Here is a 22,034-nt window from a genome sequence, read left to right as displayed (position 1 = left end):
TCAGGATCAGTACAGGATAAGTAATGTATGTACACAGTGACTGCACCAGCAGAATAGTGAGTGCAGCTCTGGAGTATAATACAGGATGTAACTCAGGATCAGTACAGGATAAGTAATGTATGTACACAGTGACTGCACCAGAAGAATAGTGAGTGCAGCTCTTGAGTATATTACAGGATGTAACTCAGGATCAGTACAGGATAAGTAATGTATGTACACAGTGACTGCACCAGCAGAATAGTGAGTGCAGCTCTGGAGTATAATACAAGATGTAACTCAGGATCGGTACAGGATAAGTAATGTATGTACACAGTGACTGCACCAGCAGAATAGTGAGTGCAGCTCTGGAGTATAATACATGATGTAACCCAGGATCGGTACAGGATAAGTAATGTATGTACACAGTGACTGCACCAGCAGAATAGTTAGTGCAGCTCTGGAGTATAATACATGATGTAACCCAGGATCAGTACAAGATAAGTAATGTATGTACACAGTGAGTGCACCAGCAGAATAGTGAGTGCAGCTCTGGAGTATAATACAGGATGTAACTCAGGATCAGTCCAGGATAAGTAATGTATGTACACAGTGACTGTACCAACAGAATAGTGAGTGCAGCTCTGGAGTATAATACAGGATGTAACTGAGGATCAGTACAGGATAAGTAATGTATGTACACAGTGACTGCACCAGCAGAATAGTGAGTGCAGCTCTGGAGTATAATACAGGATGTAACTCAGGATCAGTACAGGATAAGTAATGTATGTACACAGTGACTGCACCAGCAGAATAGTGAGTGCAGCTCTGGAGTATAATACAGGATGTAACTGAGGATCAGTACAGGATAAGTAATGTATGTACACAGTGACTGCACCAGCAGAATAGTGAGTGCAGCTCTGGAGTATAATACAGGATGTAACTCAGGATCAGTACAGGATAAGTAATGTATGTACACAGTGACTGCACCAGCAGAATAGTGAGTGCAGCTCTGGAGTATAATACAGGATGTAACTCAGGATCAGTACAGAATAAGTAATGTATGTACACAGTGACTGCACCAGCAGAATAGTGAGTGCAGCTCTGGAGTATAATACAGGATGTAACTGAGGATTAGTACAGGATAAGTAATGTATGTACACAGTGACTGCACCAGCAGAATAGTGAGTGCAGCTCTGGAGTATAATACAGGATGTACTTGTCACTGCCTGCCCTGTGAGAGATCTGAGAAGATCGGATAGACTTGCAGCACGTGAGTCTATCTGACAGGTCTTTCTGTGTTTCCTTTCTGTTTGTTGTTGTGGGCAGAATCCCACCTCTCCACAGGTTCTGCTCGTTAGCTGTTTGAGAGGCTCTATTTAAGTCCGCCTCTTACTGATGACTTTGCGTTTGATTTTTTTTTTCTGGAGTTCTATACTGAATGTTTGTGGATCATCTACTTCCCACTCGTCTCAAGCTAAGTCCTCCTATTTTCTCTTTTGTGCATGTGTTGCTGCTAGGTCTCAGGGAGACGCTGGTCCCTTCACAGTGGAAGTTACTGGCTGTCTCATTTCCCTCTCCCTAAGTTAGGGTTTGCTACAGTGTCAGCAGGGCTTAGGTTCCAGCGTATGAGTTCGTTCACCATCAGGACTTGCTCATACTGTCAGCAGTCAGGGAGAGGCTCAGGGATTGTTAGGAGGTTACCATTCCCTCCTCCCTAGCTTTGCGGCCTAGTCTCTTTACCTGTTGCTGTTTGTTTATTTGGTGTTCCTCTAATCCCCACTGGCCATGACAGTACTGTAACTCAGGATCAGTTCAGGATAAGTAATCTGTAGGTGAACCTACACTTTAAAACTAGCGATAAGGAAATTATCTCCTAACATTGTTATAAAATGAAAAAAACAAGATCTTTGTTTCACATTTTGTCGACAGATAAAAGAATCAGCGGCACGTGCATCAGGGAAAACTCCCTGACTCTGACGGTTTCATCTGTGATTGGGGAAACAGAAACTTCAAATGGAAATGAGAATGGGGGTCGGTCCTCACACAGAGAGAGTCTGTCTCAAGGTACCGAGTCCATGCACTTCATGTACTGTATGAAGCATCTGGTCCAGAGGGTCTTCACTGTCCGCATGATAAATAGCAGGATCTAGTACCTAAAACTGGTATATGGACAGGGCTGGAGGGAGAACTGGAGATTTTACACTAATGGCGCATTATATGCCCGACCCCGCAGCTGCTCTCTATGAAGGCCGATCTCAGCGGTTTACCAGAATTTATTGAAGAATTTGCCTCCTATACCCCATAGAACATTAAAATAAGCCCATAAGGGTTTAATTCTGCTGCTAAACCAGACACTGTTCTAACTATAGAATAGCCTGCGCGGTGTATAATAACTTTTATTAAAGCTGCCGCCATTTTTGGATATGTAATATATGAAACTCCATGGTAGACAATGATAAAAGCAAAATAAATCTATTTTAAGTTAAAATTATAGTATAACCAGAACCATAAATTTAAAAATGCATTTTTTTTATTATTCTTTCTATATATAAGCCTAAAATAAGCACAAATTATGTGCAAAAAAAATATTATGAAAACCTAAATTATAAAAAAATAAAATGTATCATACCACTTGGACCTCCACTGATGACATCCACGAGGACCCAGTACCCTGTGGAGCCCCCATGAAATGAACGGAGCGGCTGGTCAGACGGGCAGCTGCTCTATTCAGCTTTATGGGAGTCCCGGAAATAGCAGAGTACAGAGCTCACCTACCTCCGGAGCCTCAATGGGGTACAGGACCTCTGTTCTCGTGATTGGTGGGGGTCCCAGCAGTAGGATCCCCACCAATCTAATTATTCCATCACATAACCGGAACACTGTTATACTAATGTGCGGGTCTTGAAGCGGCTGCGGTATAACCGGTGGTCGTGGACTCGGTCCTCTCTTTTTGCAGATCTGTCTGTCACTGTACAGATGAATATTTCAGTGTCATCTGGCCACGGCGTTGATTCATCTCAGACACATAAGAGGAAGATTTCAGAGGAAGATGAAGAGAATATGGTAAGAAGATCTAGCAGATCTCAGAGAAGCGCTCTGCTGTCCTCTCCTGTGGAGGATGAAGGATTTAGAGGATCTTCACCACTAAGTGGGGGCAGCGAGAACTCATTTTTTGTGACGGTTGTTTCGAGTTCAGTGCTATAAATCCTCTACGTAGATGTAGCAATAAATACGTACTTTGTCCTTATGAATACATGTGATGAATGATCACCAAGTGAGGCCTCCGTGGCTCAGAAGTGATTTCTTTTCATTCTCATTATCTCGCCCAGCTCTGTGCAGCTCAGTTGTTTTGATGCTGCCAGGGCTTTCTGTGGAGGAGATAACTGATGTAGAGGACTATAGTCCCCATAATTCCTCTCCCCTCTCACAGACAGCGGAGGACATTTATCAGGCTCGCCTGTTTTCAGGTGTAAAATTAGACTGGTGTATTTCATTCGTCGTTCGACAAGTATTTATTAAAACTCGTTCAGCAGCTGATGAATTAGACGCCGTGTACTGGTATTAGTCTGACCTCTAGTGGTTGTTTTTCAGTTAGACGGGTTCATATTCACTTAGACTGGTCTAATTTATTAACGTGTGAAAATGGTCGCATCTTTGCGGAGAAAAGTCACATGTCTCCCTGAAATTGCGACTTTTAAAGCAAAAATAGTTGCACTTCACCTCTCAAAACTGTCGAATAAAAATAAGCCAGCCGGTCGAATTTTTGAAGCGCATTTACTAATGAAAGCTCGCCCATTTTGGAAGCATTTGTACCTCAGTTTTAGACCAATTCTGGTGGTGCTTTTAATGCACATTTTTTCAGCCTGATGTAGCTGTGCTTTTTTTCTATATGAATTAGGCGCAAGAACATTCAAATTTTTACTCCAATCCAGGGTGGCGGATTTCTGTCCTCCGTGTGAAGAGACCTTATACAGTGGGATGCGAAAGTTTGGGCAACCTTGTTAATCGTCATGACTTTCCTGTATAAATCGTTGGTTGTTACGATATAAAATGTCAGTTAAATATATCATACAGGAGACACACACAGTGATATCTGAGAAGTGAAATGAAGTTTATTGGATCTACAGAAAGTGCTATAATTGTTTAAACACAATTAGGCAGGTGCATACATTTGGGCACTGTTGTCAAAACCTTTAGAACTAATTATTGGAACTCAGATTGGCTTGGTAAGCTCAGTGACCCCTGACCTACAAACACAGGTGAATCCAATTATGAGAAAGAGTATTTAAGGGGGTCAATTGTAAGTTTCCCTCCTCTTTTAATTTTCTCTGAAGAGTAGCAACATGGGGGTCTCAAAACAACTCTCAAATGACCTGAAGACAAAGATTGTTCACCATCACGGTTTAGGGGAAGGATACAGAAAGCCGTCTCAGAGATTTCAGCTTCTGTCTCCACAGTTAGGAACATATTGAGGAGATGGAAGACCACAGGTTCAGTTCAAGTTAAGGCTCGAAGTGGCAGACCAAGAAAAATCTCGGATAGACAGAAGCGACGAATGGTGAGAACAGTCCGAGTCAACCCACAGACCAGCACCAAAGACCTACAACATCATCTTGCTGCAGATGTAGTCACTGTGCATCGTTCAGCCATTGGGCGCACTTTACACAAGGAGATGCTGTATGCGAGAGGGATGCTGTCACGGCCATGGCTATGACCGTGACTCCTGAACCGCATGCGGTTGTCAGCGGTTTTCATTGGTGTTCAATCACAGGTGAGGGCTGTGGTATTGGCCTCACCTGTGGTTGCCGCTGGCAACAGTATGTATGTGGCAGCGTAGCAGGCTGAGCTGTGCCATGCAGCTCGCTACGCTGCGCATGCGGTTTTGTGTGTGATGTGTGGATGTGTGCACTGTGTTTTATGTTATTGTGTGCACGTCCCCTTTAAGTGGTGTTTTCCCTTCCCTGGTGTTGGAAGGGTTAATCCCCTTCCTAGTGTGTGTGTGCACTGGGTGTGTCCGACTGTGGGGTGTGGCTTCTTGGCCTATAAAGCCTCACTGCTTTTGCAGGCCTGGAGGTTGCTTCAGCCATGCTTAGCTGAGAGCAGCCTCATGTATTTGTTACCTGCCAGTAAGAGCCACCCCTGTGGTCATAAACCTTAAATGTCATAACCATATTGTGCTTAAGTTATTTCCAGTTATGTGTGATGTCTGTGTGATGTTTTATATGTCTCCCTTTGTGCAGCTATGGATCTGGGTCCCTGTGTGGGGATGCGTTTATGATCTGCACCCTGCTAACACAGGGATCCAGTCAGCAAGGCTGTGGCAGGTAGGTGGAACTCTAGTTCACCTGCCATATCCATAGAGCTGTTTATGTCTCCCCTTTTCCTGCAGCTTGGCCGTTGAGACTCCTGCTCCTCCGTGTCTAGGAGGAGTGGGCTTGTCTTACTCAGCTCCTAGGTGAGGGTCATCTTGAGGGCCAGCAGGGACTTTTAGGTTCCGGAGCATGGGCCCTCCTACCATCAAGGTTGGCCCATGCAGCTAGGAGCTAGGGTCAGGTTAGGGATGCCTTAGGAGGTGACCTGCTCCCTAATCCTGTCTTCATGGCCAAGCAGCCGAAACATCACCGGGCTCCACACGGCTGAGGATTTCCCCCATCCTCAGCCGTGACAGATGCAGAGGAAGCCTTTTCTCCACTTGAGGTGGGCTAAAGCACATAGGACAAGCCAGCTTCATTTTGGAATAAGGTGCTGTGGACTGATGAAACTAAAATTGAGTTATTTGGCCATAACAAGGGGCGTTATGCATGGAGGAAAAAGAACATTGGGTTATTGGGCAGACTAGATGGGCCATTATTGGGCAGACTAGATGGGCCAAATGGTTCTTATCTGCCGACACATTCTATGTTTCTATGTTTCTATGTTTCTATGTTTCTAACACAGCATTCCAAGAAAAACACCTGCTACCTACAGTACAATATGGTGGTGGTTCCATCATGTGTGGGGCTGTGTGGCCAGTGCAGGGACTGGGAATCTTGTCAAAGTTGAGGGACGCATGGATTCCACTCAGTATCAGCAGATTCTGGAGACCAATGTCCAGGAACAGTGACAAAGCTGAAGCTGCGCCGGGGCTGGATCTTTCCACAAGACAACGACCCTAAACACTGCTCAAAATCCACTAAGGCATTTATGCAGAGGAACAAGTACAACGTTCTGGAATGGCCATCTCAGTCCCCAGACCTGAATATAATTGAAAATCTGTGGTGTGACTTAAAGAGAGCTGTCCATGCTCGGAAGCCATCAAACCTGAATGAACTAAAGATGTTTTGTAAAGAGGAATGGTCCAAAATACCTTCAACCAGAATCCAGACTCTCATTGGAACCTACAGGAAGCGTTTAGAGGCTGTAATTTCTGCAAAAGGAGGATCTACTAAATATTGATTTCATTTCTTTTTTGTGGTGCCCAAATTTATGCACCTGCCTAATTTTGTTTAAACAATTATAGCACTTTCTGTAAGTCCAATAAACTTCATTTCACTTCTCAAATATCACTGTGTGTGTCTCCGATATGATATATTTATCGTAACAACCAACGATTTATACAGGAAAATCATGACGATTAACAAGGTTGCCCAAACTTTCGCATCCCACTGTAAATACTATGCAAAATAGTGACAGACTGAAGCAGTCTGCTGACAGTCTCACGGCTTTTAGCGTATGCGTTGTGGATGTGATACTGAAGCAAACTAAGATTACCAAAGAACCGTACGGAACACTAAAATACGCCATATTACCACCATGTGCCTTACTGTATAGAAGGCAATTGTCTATTTTTGCACCTGACCCCCATACAGAGAAAAACAGTCTTCCCAGCTACACCCTTGCTTCACAAAATACGACCGGACTGAATGTGCGCAGCACGGTGCCGCCATAATGTGTGTTGCCTTATCTGCACGTGAAGACCACCAGCTGACCCTGGATTGGTGAGGCATCTGTGTCCTTTTGATGCAAGATGGTGGCGGTACCTGACTTCTTTAGGTAACGGCTTTCTCGAGCTGCTCCTATCTTCCTCCACAGGGGCTGGATGGTAACATGCTGCCTGTCTGTGCACATGCGCTGAACGCGTCCGGTTACTGTTCTGCGCCTGTGGAGGAGGCCGGGAACAGCCCGAGGAAGAGGTCACATGAAGAAGTAGAGTGAATTACCGGGGCAGCCGGGGTAAAATACTAAATCATAGATGGTTCCATGAACCAAACGTTACGGGTTCTGGCCGTCAAAGAAATGTTCATATAAAACGGCCAACTGCTTTAAAATGGTTTTTGGAGATTTTTTAGACTGGTGACCTATCCTCTGTATCAGTGTCTGACCGGTGGGGGTCCGACACAATAGCGCTGTGGTTTTCTCACAGCTTCTCCTAGGTCAGTGACGACATGTTCATCGGTCACATGGCCTAGGAGCAGCTCATCCCTATAGAAGTTAATGGAGCTGAGTGTGATACCAAGCACGGCCACTATACAATGTATGGCGCTGTCCTTGATGAGATGTGAGGAGGCCGCCGATACCTTCTCAAACTGCTGACTGGAGGGGTCCCTGGTTTCAGACCCCCACCGATCAGATACTGATAAGGTATCAGTATTACAATTTGGGAAAACCCCTTTAATTTACATTGCAAGCTCCAATGGTGACAGGGAGCGATGTGAGCAACGACGATCTCTGTACATATATAACTATATAACAATGAAAGCTAACATTAAATCAGTGCAGTCCGGGCATCGGGGGTCACACTGGTATATAGATATACAGTACTGTGCAGTCCAGGCATCGGGGGTCACACTGGTATATAGATATACAATACTGTGCAGTCCAGGCATCGGGGGTCACACTGGTATATAGATATACAGTACTGCGCAGTCCGGGCATCGGGGGTCACACTGGTATATAGATATACAGTACTGCGCAGTCCGGGCATCGGGGGTCACACTGGTATATAGATATACAGTACTGTGCAGTCCGGGCATCGGGGGTCACACTGGTATATAGATATACAGTACTGCGCAGTCCGGGCATCGGGGGTCACACTGGTATATAGATATACAGTACTGCGCAGACCGGGCATCGGGGGTCACACTGGTATATAGATATACAGTACTGCGCAGACCGGGCATCGGGGGTCACACTGGTATATAGATATACAGTACTGTGCAGTCCGGGCATCGGGGGTCACACTGGTATATAGATATACAGTACTGCGCAGTCCGGGCATCGGGGGTCACACTGGTATATAGATATACAGTACTGCGCAGTCCGGGCATCGGGGGTCACACTGGTATAGATATACAGTACTGTGCAGTCCGGGCATCGGGGGTCACACTGGTATATAGATATACAGTACTGCGCAGTCCGGGCATCGGGGGTCACACTGGTATATAGATATACAGTACTGCGCAGTCCGGGCATCGGGGGTCACACTGGTATATAGATATACAGTACTGTGCAGTCCGGGCATCGGGGGTCACACTGGTATATAGATATACAGTACTGTGCAGTCCGGGCATCGGGGGTCACACTGGTATATAGATATACAGTACTGTGCAGTCCGGGCATCGGGGGTCACACTGGTATATAGATATACAGTACTGTGCAGTCCGGGCATCGGGGGTCACACTGGTATATAGATATACAGTACTGAGCAGTCCGGGCATCGGGGGTCACACTGGTATATAGATATACAGTACTGTGCAGTCCGGGCATCGGGGGTCACACTGGTATATAGATATACAGTACTGCGCAGTCCGGGCATCGGGGGTCACACTGGTATATAGATATACAGTACTGCGCAGTCCGGGCATCGGGGGTCACACTGGTATATAGATATACAGTACTGCGCAGTCCGGGCATCGGGGGTCACACTGGTATATAGATATACAGTACTGCGCAGTCCGGGCATCGGGGGTCACACTGGTATATAGATATACAGTACTGCGCAGTCCGGGCATCGGGGGTCACACTGGTATATAGATATACAGTACTGTGCAGTCCGGGCATCGGGGGTCACACTGGTATATAGATATACAGTACTGCGCAGTCCGGGCATCGGGGGTCACACTGGTATATAGATATACAGTACTGTGCAGTCCGGGCATCGGGGGTCACACTGGTATATAGATATACAGTACTGCGCAGACCGGGCATCGGGGGTCACACTGGTATATAGATATACAGTACTGCGCAGTCCGGGCATCGGGGGTCACACTGGTATATAGATATACAATACTGTGCAGTCCGGGCATCGGGGGTCACACTGGTATATAGATATACAGTACTGTGCAGTCCGGGCATCGGGGGTCACACTGGTATATAGATATACAGTACTGTGCAGTCCGGGCATCGGGGGTCACACTGGTATAGATATACAGTACTGTGCAGTCCGGGCATCGGGGGTCACACTGGTATATAGATATACAGTACTGCGCAGTCCGGGCATCGGGGGTCACACTGGTATATAGATATACAGTACTGCGCAGACCGGGCATCGGGGGTCACACTGGTATATAGATATACAGTACTGTGCAGTCCGGGCATCGGGGGTCACACTGGTATATAGATATACAGTACTGCGCAGTCCGGGCATCGGGGGTCACGCTGGTATATAGATATACAGTACTGCGCAGACCGGGCATCGGGGGTCACACTGGTATATAGATATACAGTACTGAGCAGTCCGGGCATCGGGGGTCACACTGGTATATAGATATACAGTACTGCGCAGTCCGGGCATCGGGGGTCACACTGGTATATAGATATACAGTACTGCGCAGTCCGGGCATCGGGGGTCACACTGGTATATAGATATACAGTACTGCGCAGTCCGGGCATCGGGGGTCACACTGGTATATAGATATACAGTACTGAGCAGTCCGGGCATCGGGGGTCACACTGGTATATAGATATACAGTACTGCGCAGTCCGGGCATCGGGGGTCACACTGGTATATAGATATACAGTACTGCGCAGTCCGGGCATCGGGGGTCACACTGGTATATAGATATACAGTACTGTGCAGTCCGGGCATCGGGGGTCACACTGGTATATAGATATACAGTACTGCGCAGTCCGGGCATCGGGGGTCACACTGGTATATAGATATACAGTACTGCGCAGTCCGGGCACCGGGGGTCACACTGGTATATAGATATACAGTACTGCGCACTCCGGGCATCGGGGGTCACACTGGTATATAGATATACAGTACTGCGCAGTCCGGGCATCGGGGGTCACACTGGTATATAGATATACAGTACTGTGCAGTCCGGGCATCGGGGGTCACACTGGTATATAGATATACAGTACTGCGCAGTCCGGGCATCGGGGGTCACACTGGTATATAGATATACAGTACTGTGCAGTCCGGGCATCGGGGGTCACACTGGTATATAGATATACAGTACTGCGCAGTCCGGGCATCGGGGGTCACACTGGTATATAGATATACAGTACTGCGCAGTCCGGGCATCGGGGGTCACACTGGTATATAGATATACAGTACTGCGCAGTCCGGGCATCGGGGGTCACACTGGTATATAGATATACAGTACTGCGCAGTCCGGGCATCGGGGGTCACACTGGTATATAGATATACAGTACTGTGCAGTCCGGGCATCGGGGGTCACACTGGTATATAGATATACAGTACTGCGCAGTCCGGGCATCGGGGGTCACACTGGTATATAGATATACAGTACTGCGCAGTCCGGGCATCGGGGGTCACACTGGTATATAGATATACAGTACTGCGCAGTCCGGGCATCGGGGGTCACACTGGTATATAGATATACAGTACTGTGCAGTCCGGGCATCGGGGGTCACACTGGTATATAGATATACAGTACTGTGCAGTCCGGGCATCGGGGGTCACACTGGTATATAGATATACAGTACTGTGCAGTCCGGGCATCGGGGGTCACACTGGTATATAGATATACAGTACTGCGCAGTCCGGGCATCGGGGGTCACACTGGTATATAGATATACAGTACTGTGCAGTCCGGGCATCGGGGGTCACACTGGTATATAGATATACAGTACTGCGCAGTCCGGGCATCGGGGGTCACACTGGTATATAGATATACAGTACTGTGCAGTCCGGGCATCGGGGGTCACACTGGTATATAGATATACAGTACTGTGCAGTCCGGGCATCGGGGGTCACACTGGTATATAGATATACAGTACTGTGCAGTCCGGGCATCGGGGGTCACACTGGTATATAGATATACAGTACTGCGCAGTCCGGGCATCGGGGGTCACACTGGTATATAGATATACAGTACTGCGCAGTCCGGGCATCGGGGGTCACACTGGTATATAGATATACAGTACTGTGCAGTCCGGGCATCGGGGGTCACACTGGTATATAGATATACAGTACTACTAACAATTCACTGAGGTTAATGAACGATCTCCTATGTATTCCTCTCACCGCAGAACAAGCGCAGGAAGTCTGGGGAGCCTGACAGCACCTCCATTCAAGTCGTCTTCCCCCATTGAGAACGGGGCTGCAGTATCAAAACCTTTTCCACTGGAGGGGTCAGCGGCCATTTATACTGAGGTCCTAAAGACTTTCACAGAAAAAAGAAATGATTAAACTACGCTGAAAACCATGGCGGACTGTGATACACGAGGAGGTTTATCATGAAGGGAATCTTCAAAGTCAATTCTGAGCCAAATATATCAACTGTTTGTTAATGTGCATCTTTAACCCCTTAAGGACTCAGCCCTATTTCACCTTAAGGACTTGGCCATTTTTTTACAAATCTGACCAGTGTCACTTTAAGTGCTGATAACTTTAAAACGCTTTGACTTACCCAGGCCTTTCTGAGATTGTTTTTTCGTCACATATTGTACGTCATGACACTGCTAAAATTGGGTCAAAAATGTTAATTTTTTTTGCATGAAAAAATTCCATATTCACCAAAAAATTTGAAAAATTTGCAAATTTCAAAGTTTCAGTTTCTCTGCTTCTGTAATACATAGTAATACCCCCAAAAATTGTGAAGACTTTACATTCCCCATATGTCTACTTCATGTTTGTAGCATTTTGGGAATGATATTTTATTTTTTGGGGATGTTACATAGCTTAGAAGTTTAGAAGCAAATTTTGAAATTTTTCAGAAATCTTCAAATTCCCACTTTTTATGGACCAGTTCAGGTTTGAAGTCACTTTGTGAGGCTTAGATAATAGAAACCTCCCATTCTAGAAACTACACCCCTCAAGGTTTTCAAAACAGTTTTTACAAACTTTGTTTACCCTTTAGGTCTTCCACAAGACTTCATGGCAAATGGACATAAATTTTAAGAATTTAGATTTTTTTGAAAAATTTTCCAATATAACCAATTTTTTCCTGGAAAAAAACAAGGGTTAACTGCCAAACAAAACTCAATATGGGTTGCCCCGATTCTGTAGTTTGCAGAAACACCCCATATGTGGTCTTAAACTAGTGTTTGGCCAAACGGTAGCACATAGAAGGAGGGGAACACCATATGGGTTTTGGAAGGCAGATTTGGCAGGACTGGTTTTGTTTATACCATGTCCCATTTGAAGCCCCCCGTTGCACCCCGAGAATAGAAATTTAAAAAAAGTGACTCCATCTAAAAAAGTACACCCCTCAAGGTATTCAAAACTGGGTTTACAAACTTTGTTAACCCTTTAGGTGTTCCACAAGAGTTAACGGCAGATGGAGAAACAGGTTAGAAATTTCTATTTTTTGGAAAATTTTCCATTTTAACCCTTACTTTATTACTGGAAAAAATGGGTTAACAGCCAAACAAAACTCAAAATGGGTTGCCCTGATTCTGTAGTTTGCAGAAACACCCCATATGTGGTCGTAAACTACTATTTGGCTAAACGGCAGGACATAGAAGAAGGGGAACACCATATGGTTTTTGGAAGGCAGATTTTGCTGGACTGGTTTATTTACACCATGTACCCTTTCAAGCCCCCTGATGCACCCCTAGAGTAGAAACTCCATAAAATGGACCCCATCTAGGAAACTACGGGATAAGGTGGTTGTTGTTTTGGGACTATTTTAGGGGTAAATATGATTTTTGGTTGCTCTATATTACTCTTTTTTGAGGCAAGGTAACAAAAAAATTGAATTCTAAAATTGTTTCTACATTCGCTATTTCGTTTGGGGAACACCTAAAGGGTTAACAAAGTTTGTGAAGTAACTTTTGAATACCTTGAGGGGTGTAGTTTCTTAGATGGGGTCACTTTCTTGGAGTTTCTACTCTAGGGGTGCATCAGGGGGGCTTCTAATGGGACATGGTGTCAAAAAAACAGTCCATCAAAATCAGCCTTCCAGAAACCATATGGCGTTCCCTTCGTTCTACGCCCTGCCGTGTGGCTATATAGCCATTTATGACCACATATGGGGTGTTTCTGCAAACTACAGAATCAGGGCAAAAAATATTTAGTTTTGTTTGGCTGTTAACCCTTGCTTTATTACCGGAAAAAAGGATTCAAATGGAAATTTTGCCCAAAAATGGGTGTTTTGGCACAATTTTTATTTTATATTTTTAACGCTGTTCATCCGAGGGGTTTGGTCAAATGTTATTTTTATAGGGAAGATTCTTACGGACGCGGCGATACCTAATATGTTTACATTTTAAAAATGTTTTGGATTTTACACTATATTATCATTTTAGGAACCCAAAAAAATATTTTAGTATCTCCATAGCCTGGGAGCTACAGTTTTTTTTTTTTAGTTGGGCAACTATCTAATGTGCGGGATGAGATGGCGGTTTTATAGGCACTAATTGGGGGTGCATATGACATTTTGATCGCTCGCTATTACACTTTTTCTGATGTTAGGTGACAAAAAAATTGCTTTTTTTTTTACACTTTTTTTTTTTTTTAACGCTGTTCATCCGGGGGGGGGGGGGGGGGGCGGGGGGGGGGGGGGGTTGGGTTAATTGTTATTTTTATAGAGAAGAATTTTACAGACGCGGCGATGCCCAATATGTATGGCTCTCAGACTTTGGAGACACTAAGCAGGCATCCTAAAACTGCGGCCCTCCAGATGTTGTAAAACTACAATTCCCACCATGCCCTGCTGATAGCTGTAGGTTGTCTGGACATGCTGGGAGTTATAGTTTTACAACATCTGGAGGGCCGCAGTTTGAGGATGCCTGCACTAAAACTAATATTTTTTTGGGGGAAAAAAATTGTTTCCGTGTCTCCAAAGTCTGAGAGCCATAGTTTTTTATGTTCTCTAGGGGACTGTTGGGGATTATAAAAATTTAGTACTCCATGGAAGTGTGATACTCCCTGAAGCAATCGACAACGCAGAGGCCCGGATGATCGGGGCACATGTCACACTGAGCGGTGGTGTCCTTCCGTATCCCCCTCTTGTGACACACTCTGCACCTTTTTTGGGTCCGTCCCTTCTTTCCAGTATGGGGGACCACACCTGGAAAGTGTTGGCCAGGGACGATCCGGGCGCCTCCAGTTCCCGAGGTACTCCGGCCTGCTCTTTCCCGGTCTGAAAAAATCAGGTCCTTGAGGACTGCCTCATAGAACTGGAGGAATGTCCCTGTGCTGCCAGCACTCTGGGACAGCACAAAAGAGTTGTACATGGCAACCTGCACCAAGTAGACCGCGACTTTTTTGTACCATGCCCGGGTTTTGCGCATGGCGTTATATGGCTTGAGGACTTGATCAAAGAGATCAACTCCTCCCATATACCGATTGTAGTCGACGATACAATAGGGCTTGAGGACCGTTGCCGCGGTACCTCGCACAGAGACTGGGGTGGTGCTGTTACCGTGGATTGTGGACAGCATAAGGACATCCCTGCACAAGTGGCAGGGGGGGTCTGGGGTCTGAAAGATGGAACAAAGAAATTTTAGATAAAAGTTCTTTTTTTCCCTAACTAACTTTCCCCTTCTTTCCCTGCCTAACGGTACCTCTCCCTCACTGACCCTAACCTACCTGGAGGGCGATGGGTGCAGGAGGGTGATGGATGCCGATTAGGGGGACTCAGGAGCTGGTGCCGGACGATGCTGCCGGGTGCTTGTGCAGAACAGGAAGAGGAGGGAAGAGAGGAGCGCAGGAAGTTTGAATCTCGCGCCTCTCTCCCCTGCACCAATCAGCACCCTGGACAGCAGCATTCAGCCCCAGGGCCAGCACCGCCTCTCCAAATCTTCGGACTGTGATTGGTGGTGTATAATCACGCCACCGATCGCAGTCTTTTTCCGGTTCATTGGGTCACCGGAGACCCGAATGGACCGGAAACGCAGCAAACCGCAGGTCTGAATTGACCTGCGGTTTTCTGCGATCGCTGATACGGGGGGGTCAAATGACCCCCCCCTGCGTTGTTACAGGATGCCGGCTGAATGATTTCAGCCGGCATCCCGTTCCGATTAACCCCTGCGGCGCCGGAATCGCGATTTAAAGTTAGGATGTACCGGTACGCCCTGAGTCCTTAAGGATTCGGGAAATAGGGCGTACCGGTACGCCCTACGTCCTTAAGGGGTTAAGTCTAACATTTCTGTCTTGAGATTTTGCTCCACTTTTTATATTTTCCCCATAGGATATTCAGTGATATTCTGGACAGGCTGATGTCTGAACATGGAGACCCCTACGAGGGGATCCGATTCTCCCAGCAACAAGACCGCGGCTAGGAGAGTCTGGAAGGGCGGTCCAGCATACACCCTGCTGCTCCATCCAAAGTGATGGACAACATGATTCTGGTTGGAATGCCCCTTTCATCCAGGATTATAGGATAGGGGATAACTATTAGATCAGCGGGGGTTATAATGATAGGGCCCCACCAATCATGAGAATGGGGACCCAGAAATAAACAGAGTGGCAGGGCGGGCATGCACACTGCCATTCCATTTATCAGCATCCCATAGAGATGAGCCCAACCTTCCCCTCTGTTCATTTCGGGGGGGGCCCCCGAGGAAACTGGGGTCTTCATTCTAATGATTGTGGGGGTCCCAATGGTAGGACACCCACTGACTTCTCACAACTGGAATACCCCTTTAACCACCAGATCCTAAAAGTACCGACCAGAGATGAGAACATCTTTTCATCTGATTTGTCAGGTCATCAAAGAAAATAGGAGAATCTATTAATACCCTAAAATTTACCAAAAACAAATCTCAAAATTTGAAAACAATTTCACAAAATTCATCCAAACGGCAATTGTGCGAGTGGATAAAAGTTTAGTGAGGAGATCCCTTTTCTGTGGCCATTACCGCTCTTCCTGTAGACCAGCGTGGTCCGTCTCCTGCATGTGGTGTATGGGTCACAGGAGCTCAGAACCAACCCCAGGACCCCTGGTCACAACATCAGACGGCCATCACTGGTAGAACCACGCAACGAATGCAAGTGCGGCGAGGCGCTGATGTAGCATGCCAGGGCTCCCTATGGAGGATGCGCACGTGAGCATACTAGTGATAAGGTGCCGAGGATAGTAGTACTCACGGTTTAGTTGTCCCTTGGGGCCGGCAGTGCAGTGGATGGAAAGACAGCACAAAATCATCCGGGGCACTCTCGGTAGCAGGGAACACCAGACAGATGTTGGTTAAGGTGCCATTGATGGTAATTGGTGTAAGGTGCTTTTGTGGCTGGGCCCCTGGTTCGTGACGCCAGCACCATAAGGTGCAATTAGGAGGAGAAGTGGAATGATGAGAGAGGCAGTGGTGGAACCAGGCAGAAACTTTACTTGTCAGATGTAGTAAGGCATCCAATAACATCACTTTGTCTTTCATACAGATGGCAAAAAGGTCAAAGCTGCAAAATCCAAATTAGCAGGCTACTTATGGTGAAGTCCATAGGTTACCTCCAGCCCACTTGAGTGAAGGTGATGTTCTTACTTGTGCTTGGTTCCTGGTCTTGCTCTGATCACTCAACCTTTCGCTATTAGTTTAGATCCTCTGTAAATGAGTATTCTGACAGATGGCCTTTCTGTCCTTGATTATGGTGGAGCTGCCGGAAGCCAAGAATCTCTCCACCTGATGCAAAGAGTCTGGAGTCTGATAAATGACAGTTACTTTCCTTTGCAATATCCTTTAGTTCAATGATCCAACAAGCCAAGGGTGATCTCCCTCATGGCAGGCAAACACTCTTCTTTATTATTTGAACAGGTTGTGGTCTTCAGAGTAATAATCCAGTTGATACCTCGGAAGGGTACTCTACAGCGTAGGATCTTATAGTCCTCATTTTTGGACCCAATGGTTGAAACCAGTCAGTCTTGTCTCTGTCCTCCTGGGCCTAGCCCAGGAGAACTGTCTCCTGTGTAAAATGACATCATATTACACAACAATTTGGAGTGGACCATACACACAGGAGTGGGACACTACATTCCCCACTGCTTTAAATAAAGTCGGCCTCGAATTTTTGGGTTTGCTAGTTGCTGTGGATCTCCTCGCCGTCACTGGAAAACACCGAAACATGAGCCACACCTATATATACCTCAAAGTTCAGCATTATATCATACACTAGCTGAAGGACCCGGCTTCGCTCAGGTATATTTAATGCTTGTGTGTGTCGTTAAAAGATATCAACACTATCCACTATAAGAGTGACATCTACAGCACCCCACCACCAAAACAGTGACTTCCACAGGAGTGGAGGGGGCATGGCCTAACCAGATCGGGGCGTGGCTTAGAGGGACAGGGAGTTGATTTTTAAATTCATTTTTTCAATCTGTTGGCTGAGTGGGAGGGGCCGTGGCCTAGCCGGATCGGGGAGGTGTCCTTTTGAACAGCTCACTGTAATACAGAAGCACTGTTCTGTCTGAGTGTGAGCTGCAGGGAGAAAGTCACCCTCCCTCCCACCCCTGCAGCTGATAGAAGTTGATTTTTACCTTCATTTTTTCAATCCCCGTCGGCTCAGAAGTGGGAGGGGGCGTGGCCTAACCAGATCTGGGTGTGACTTAGTGGGACCTAGAAGTTGATTTTTTACTTCCTTTTTTCAATATGTAGGCTGAGGAGTGGGAGGGTGTGTGGCCTAACCTAATTGGGGGCGTGTCCTTTTGAACAGCTGATTCTAAGACAGCAGCACTGTGCTGTCTGAGTGTAAGCTGCAGGGAGAAAGTCACCCTCCCTCCCACCCCTCGGCTCAGGAGTGGGAGGGGCATGGCCTAACCGGATCAGAGGCTTGGCTTAGCGGGACCTGAGGGGCGGGGTTTTAAGTCTTTTGAGGATGGAGACATTGTGGCAGGGGGCGTGTCTGGGCTCCTTCCTGCAAGAGTGACGCCCCTCTGGGCACCTTACTGGCTCATTTGCATACCAAATAAACTGGATTTTCAGAGGATAAAAACATCTATTGCTGGAACAAAGGCACATCTGGAAATAAGGTACTAAGTGCTATTAGGCCACGGCTTTACTGCAATAGCGATTATCCTGGTGACAGATTTCCTTTAAAGCTCTCCTACAGCAGCAGGGGTGGTTCCCTACTCAGTGGAGGACACGCAGCGTCACGACACATGTTTACATATACATACACCATATATATGCAACACACATAAATACACCATATACATTTTGGCGCCCCCCGCCCCTCCCCCCCCATCCTCGCAGCTCACCTGGCCCTGGTCCCGTCTGCAGCAGCTGGCTTCTCCTCTGTGTGGTCCTGGTATCTTCGATTGAGGACCGTATTTTTAGCCCTATAAGAGGTTTTAGAGGAGAACAATAAGAAAAAAATATTTTCCATTACACCTCAGGTCAGACCAGCAATCAGACCCCCAATGTCTCATATCAGCCCCCATGTAAGCCATCATGCCCCCATATCAGCCATCAGCCACCCATGTCACATTTCACCGGCTCAATGTCACATTTCTCACCCCTCCCTGTCAAATCACCTGTGTCACATCAGCCCTCACATTTCTCCCCCCCATCCATGTTGTCACATTTCTCCCCCCCATCCATGTTGTCACATTTCTCCCCCCCATCCATGTTGTCACATTTCTCCCCCCCATCCATGTTGTCACATTTCTCCCCCCCATCCATGTTGTCACATTTCTCCCCCCCATCCATGTTGTCACATTTCTCCCCCCCATCCATGTTGTCACATTTCTCCCCCCCATCCATGTTGTCACATTTCTCACCCCCATCCATGTTGTCACATTTCTCCCCCCCATCCATGTTGTCACATTTCTCCCCCCCATCCATGTTGTCACATTTCTCCCCCCCATCCATGTTGTCACATTTCTCACCCCCATCCATGTTGTCACATTTCTCCCCCCCATCCATGTTGTCACATTTCTTCCCCCCCATCCATGTTGTCACATTTCTTCCCCCCCATCCATGTTGTCACATTTCTCCCCCCCATCCATGTTGTCACATTTCTCCCCCCTGGCCCTCTCCATGATCCATATTGCAGTGCTCCAGATTAAAAAAAATACCTAGTAGCCATTGGCTCCTGAACTGAAAAATTTAGGAGCCAAATTAAATTTTTAGTCGCCAAATCGAAACCGAATCAAAATTTTGGTATCGTGACAGCGCTACGCCGATCAGATCTGCGCAGGGTTGTTTCGATACCAAAATTTTGATTCGCTTTCGTCACCATAAAAAAGTATTGCGATACTCAATACCGTGCAAAAAAAAAGAAAACCCCAAAAAAAGCCGCGTGCATTTCGCATTTTATGAAACGTTCGGCCCATAATAGAGCAGTCCGATCCTATTTTTGTGGGGTGACAAGGTGACTAAAAAATGGCGAATCGCATGGTTTCTATTTATTTATTTCTGTTACGGCGCTCACCGCATAGGAGATATTTTTTAATAATTTAATAGTTTGGACTTTTCGGACGCAGCGCTAAGTAATATGTTTATTTATTTATTGTTTATATATTTTATATGTAAAATTGGGAAAGGTGGGATTTAAACTTAATATTTTAGGGTACTTTTACACTAGCGTTTCTCATTTCCGGCACTGAGTTCCGTCACAGGGGCTCAATACCGGAAAAGAACTGATCAGTGTTATCCCCATGCATTCTGAATGGAGAGGAATCCGTTCAGGATGCATCAGGACGTCTTCAGTTCAGTCATTTTGACTGATCAGGCAAAAGATAAAACCGCAGCATGCTACGGTTTAATCTCCGCCGAAAAAAACTGAAGACTTGCCTAAATGCCGGATCCGGGATTTTTTTACCCATAGGAATGTATTAGTGCCAGATCCTGCATTCAAAATACCGGAAAGCCGGATCCGTCCTTCGGGTCTGCGCATGCGCAGACCGGTAAAAATGTGTAAAAAGATACAAGACGGATCCGTCTGTCCGCATGACAAGCGGAGAGATGGATTCGTTCTTGCAATACATTTGTGAGATGGATCCGCGGGTGCAATGCGTGAGGTGAACGCATTGCCCCCGCACTGAATCCGGACCCATTCACTTCTATGGGGCTGTGCATATGAGCGGTGATTTTTCACGCATCACTTGTGTGTTGCTTGAAAATCGCAGCATGCTCTATATTGTGCGCTTTTCACGCAACGCAGGCCCCATAAAAGTTAATGGGGCTGCGTGAAAATCGCAAGCATCCGCAAGCAAGTGAGGATGCGGTGCGATTTTCATGCATGGTTGCTAGGATGAAAGTCTGTATTATTTTCCCTTATAACATGGTTATCAGGGAAAATAATAGCATTCTTTAATACAGAATGCTTAGTAGAAGGTCAATTGAGGGTTAAAAAAATAAATAAAAAATGAGCTCACCTCCTCCAATTGATCGCGTAGCTGCCGGTCTCCTGTTCTTTCTTCAGGACCTGTCAAAGGACCTGTGGTGACATCACTGTGCTCATCACATGGTACATCACATGATCCATCACCATGGTAATGGACCATGTGATGAGCTCAGTGACGTCACCACAGGTCCTTTGACAGGTCCTGAAGAAAGAACAGGAGACCGGCAGCTACGAGATCAATTGGAGGAGGTGAGTTAATTTTTTAATTTATTTTTGAACCCTCATTGGCACTGCACCACCAATGTTTATTATACTGGGGTGTTGGGGGGGTGCACTGCGCCACCAATGTTTATTATACTGGGGTGTTGGGGGGGGGTGCACTGCGCCACCAATGTTTATTATACTGGGGTGTTGGGGAAACATGGAGTAAAACTGTGTATGTGGCGGCTGGAGGACCTGCGAGCTTCTATTGGCTGATAAGGGTCATGTTTGGGAATATCTCGGGAACGGTACATCCTAGAGAGCTGAGACCTGGTCTAAAACCTTCCCAGACACCTGATGTACCTGTGTGCCAAATTTTGTGATTGTAAATGCGACGGTGCGGATTCCTTTAGCGGACATACACACACACACTCAGCTTTATATATTAGATTATTTTTCAAATTAATCCAGTACAATCAAATGCATAAAAGAGGTTGCATATAAATACACATTATCAAAATATCAGAGGTCAAATACTTTGGCTCAAAGGGAAGATGGGCGTTGTTCTCTTTTCTTTGCTTGACAGTGACAAAACTGGGCGTAGGTATAAAAACAAGCAATACAGTCCATAGTGTGCAAAGTCCAACTCAACATTGAGGTAAAACATTTATAGTCTGAAGGGGTTAAAGTGCAAAAAGTTCTGGTGTTGTAAACATAAATATTGCATAAAACAAGCACAGAAAATGTCCTTCTGGGTACATAACTTAAAATGTTGTATAAAGTTTCTAAATCAAAGTCTCAGTAAACCTGAGAAGGGGGTAAAAAGGGAAAAATGTAGCGCAAACAAAAACAAAAATGCGCAAATGGGAAATTGTTATGGCTTTGCTCTGCTGCAAGTCTAACAGGTAATCCTGAGTACATTTAAAGGGTCCCAGTAGTCTATGTAGTGGTTTTCGGAACTGCCACTAGGGGGTGCAACAAGCACAAGTTCTACGTGGGGCAGAAATATTTTCTTTTTTATATTTTTTTTTTAGAAGTGGCCATCCGGCCTACTTACAAATAAGTGTTCTCTACTTCAGGAACTACAATAACGGGCACCAGCCACCAGGGGAGATTCTTGGCAACAGGACCTCGGGTCGAGACCCCGTAGCATGCGGAGGCATACAAGTCTCAAAGG

The 22,034-nt window shown here is 46.2% G+C and overlaps 1 protein-coding gene across 2 annotated transcripts in view; it reads left to right on the top strand.

Moving 5' to 3' along the window:
- LOC120999803 (bone sialoprotein 2-like) overlaps positions 1 to 11,729 on the top strand; it is a 39,939-nt gene extending 28,210 nt beyond the window's left edge. For both annotated transcript variants that reach the window (XM_040430791.1, XM_040430790.1), the window contains exons 6-8: positions 1,909 to 2,043; positions 2,936 to 3,042; positions 11,458 to 11,729. In XM_040430791.1, the coding sequence (XP_040286725.1) occupies positions 1,909 to 2,043; positions 2,936 to 3,042; positions 11,458 to 11,520 (305 nt within the window). In that variant the 3' untranslated portion in view covers positions 11,521 to 11,729. The remainder of the gene's footprint in view (positions 1 to 1,908; positions 2,044 to 2,935; positions 3,043 to 11,457) is intronic.
- The last annotated feature ends 10,305 nt before the right edge of the window (positions 11,730 to 22,034 follow it).

Source organism: Bufo bufo, chromosome 4 (genome assembly GCF_905171765.1).
Source record: "Bufo bufo chromosome 4, aBufBuf1.1, whole genome shotgun sequence".
Classification (NCBI taxonomy): domain Eukaryota; kingdom Metazoa; phylum Chordata; class Amphibia; order Anura; family Bufonidae; genus Bufo; species Bufo bufo.
Note: the sequence above shows the minus strand (reverse complement) of the source record. Positions and strands in the feature narration are given on the sequence as shown.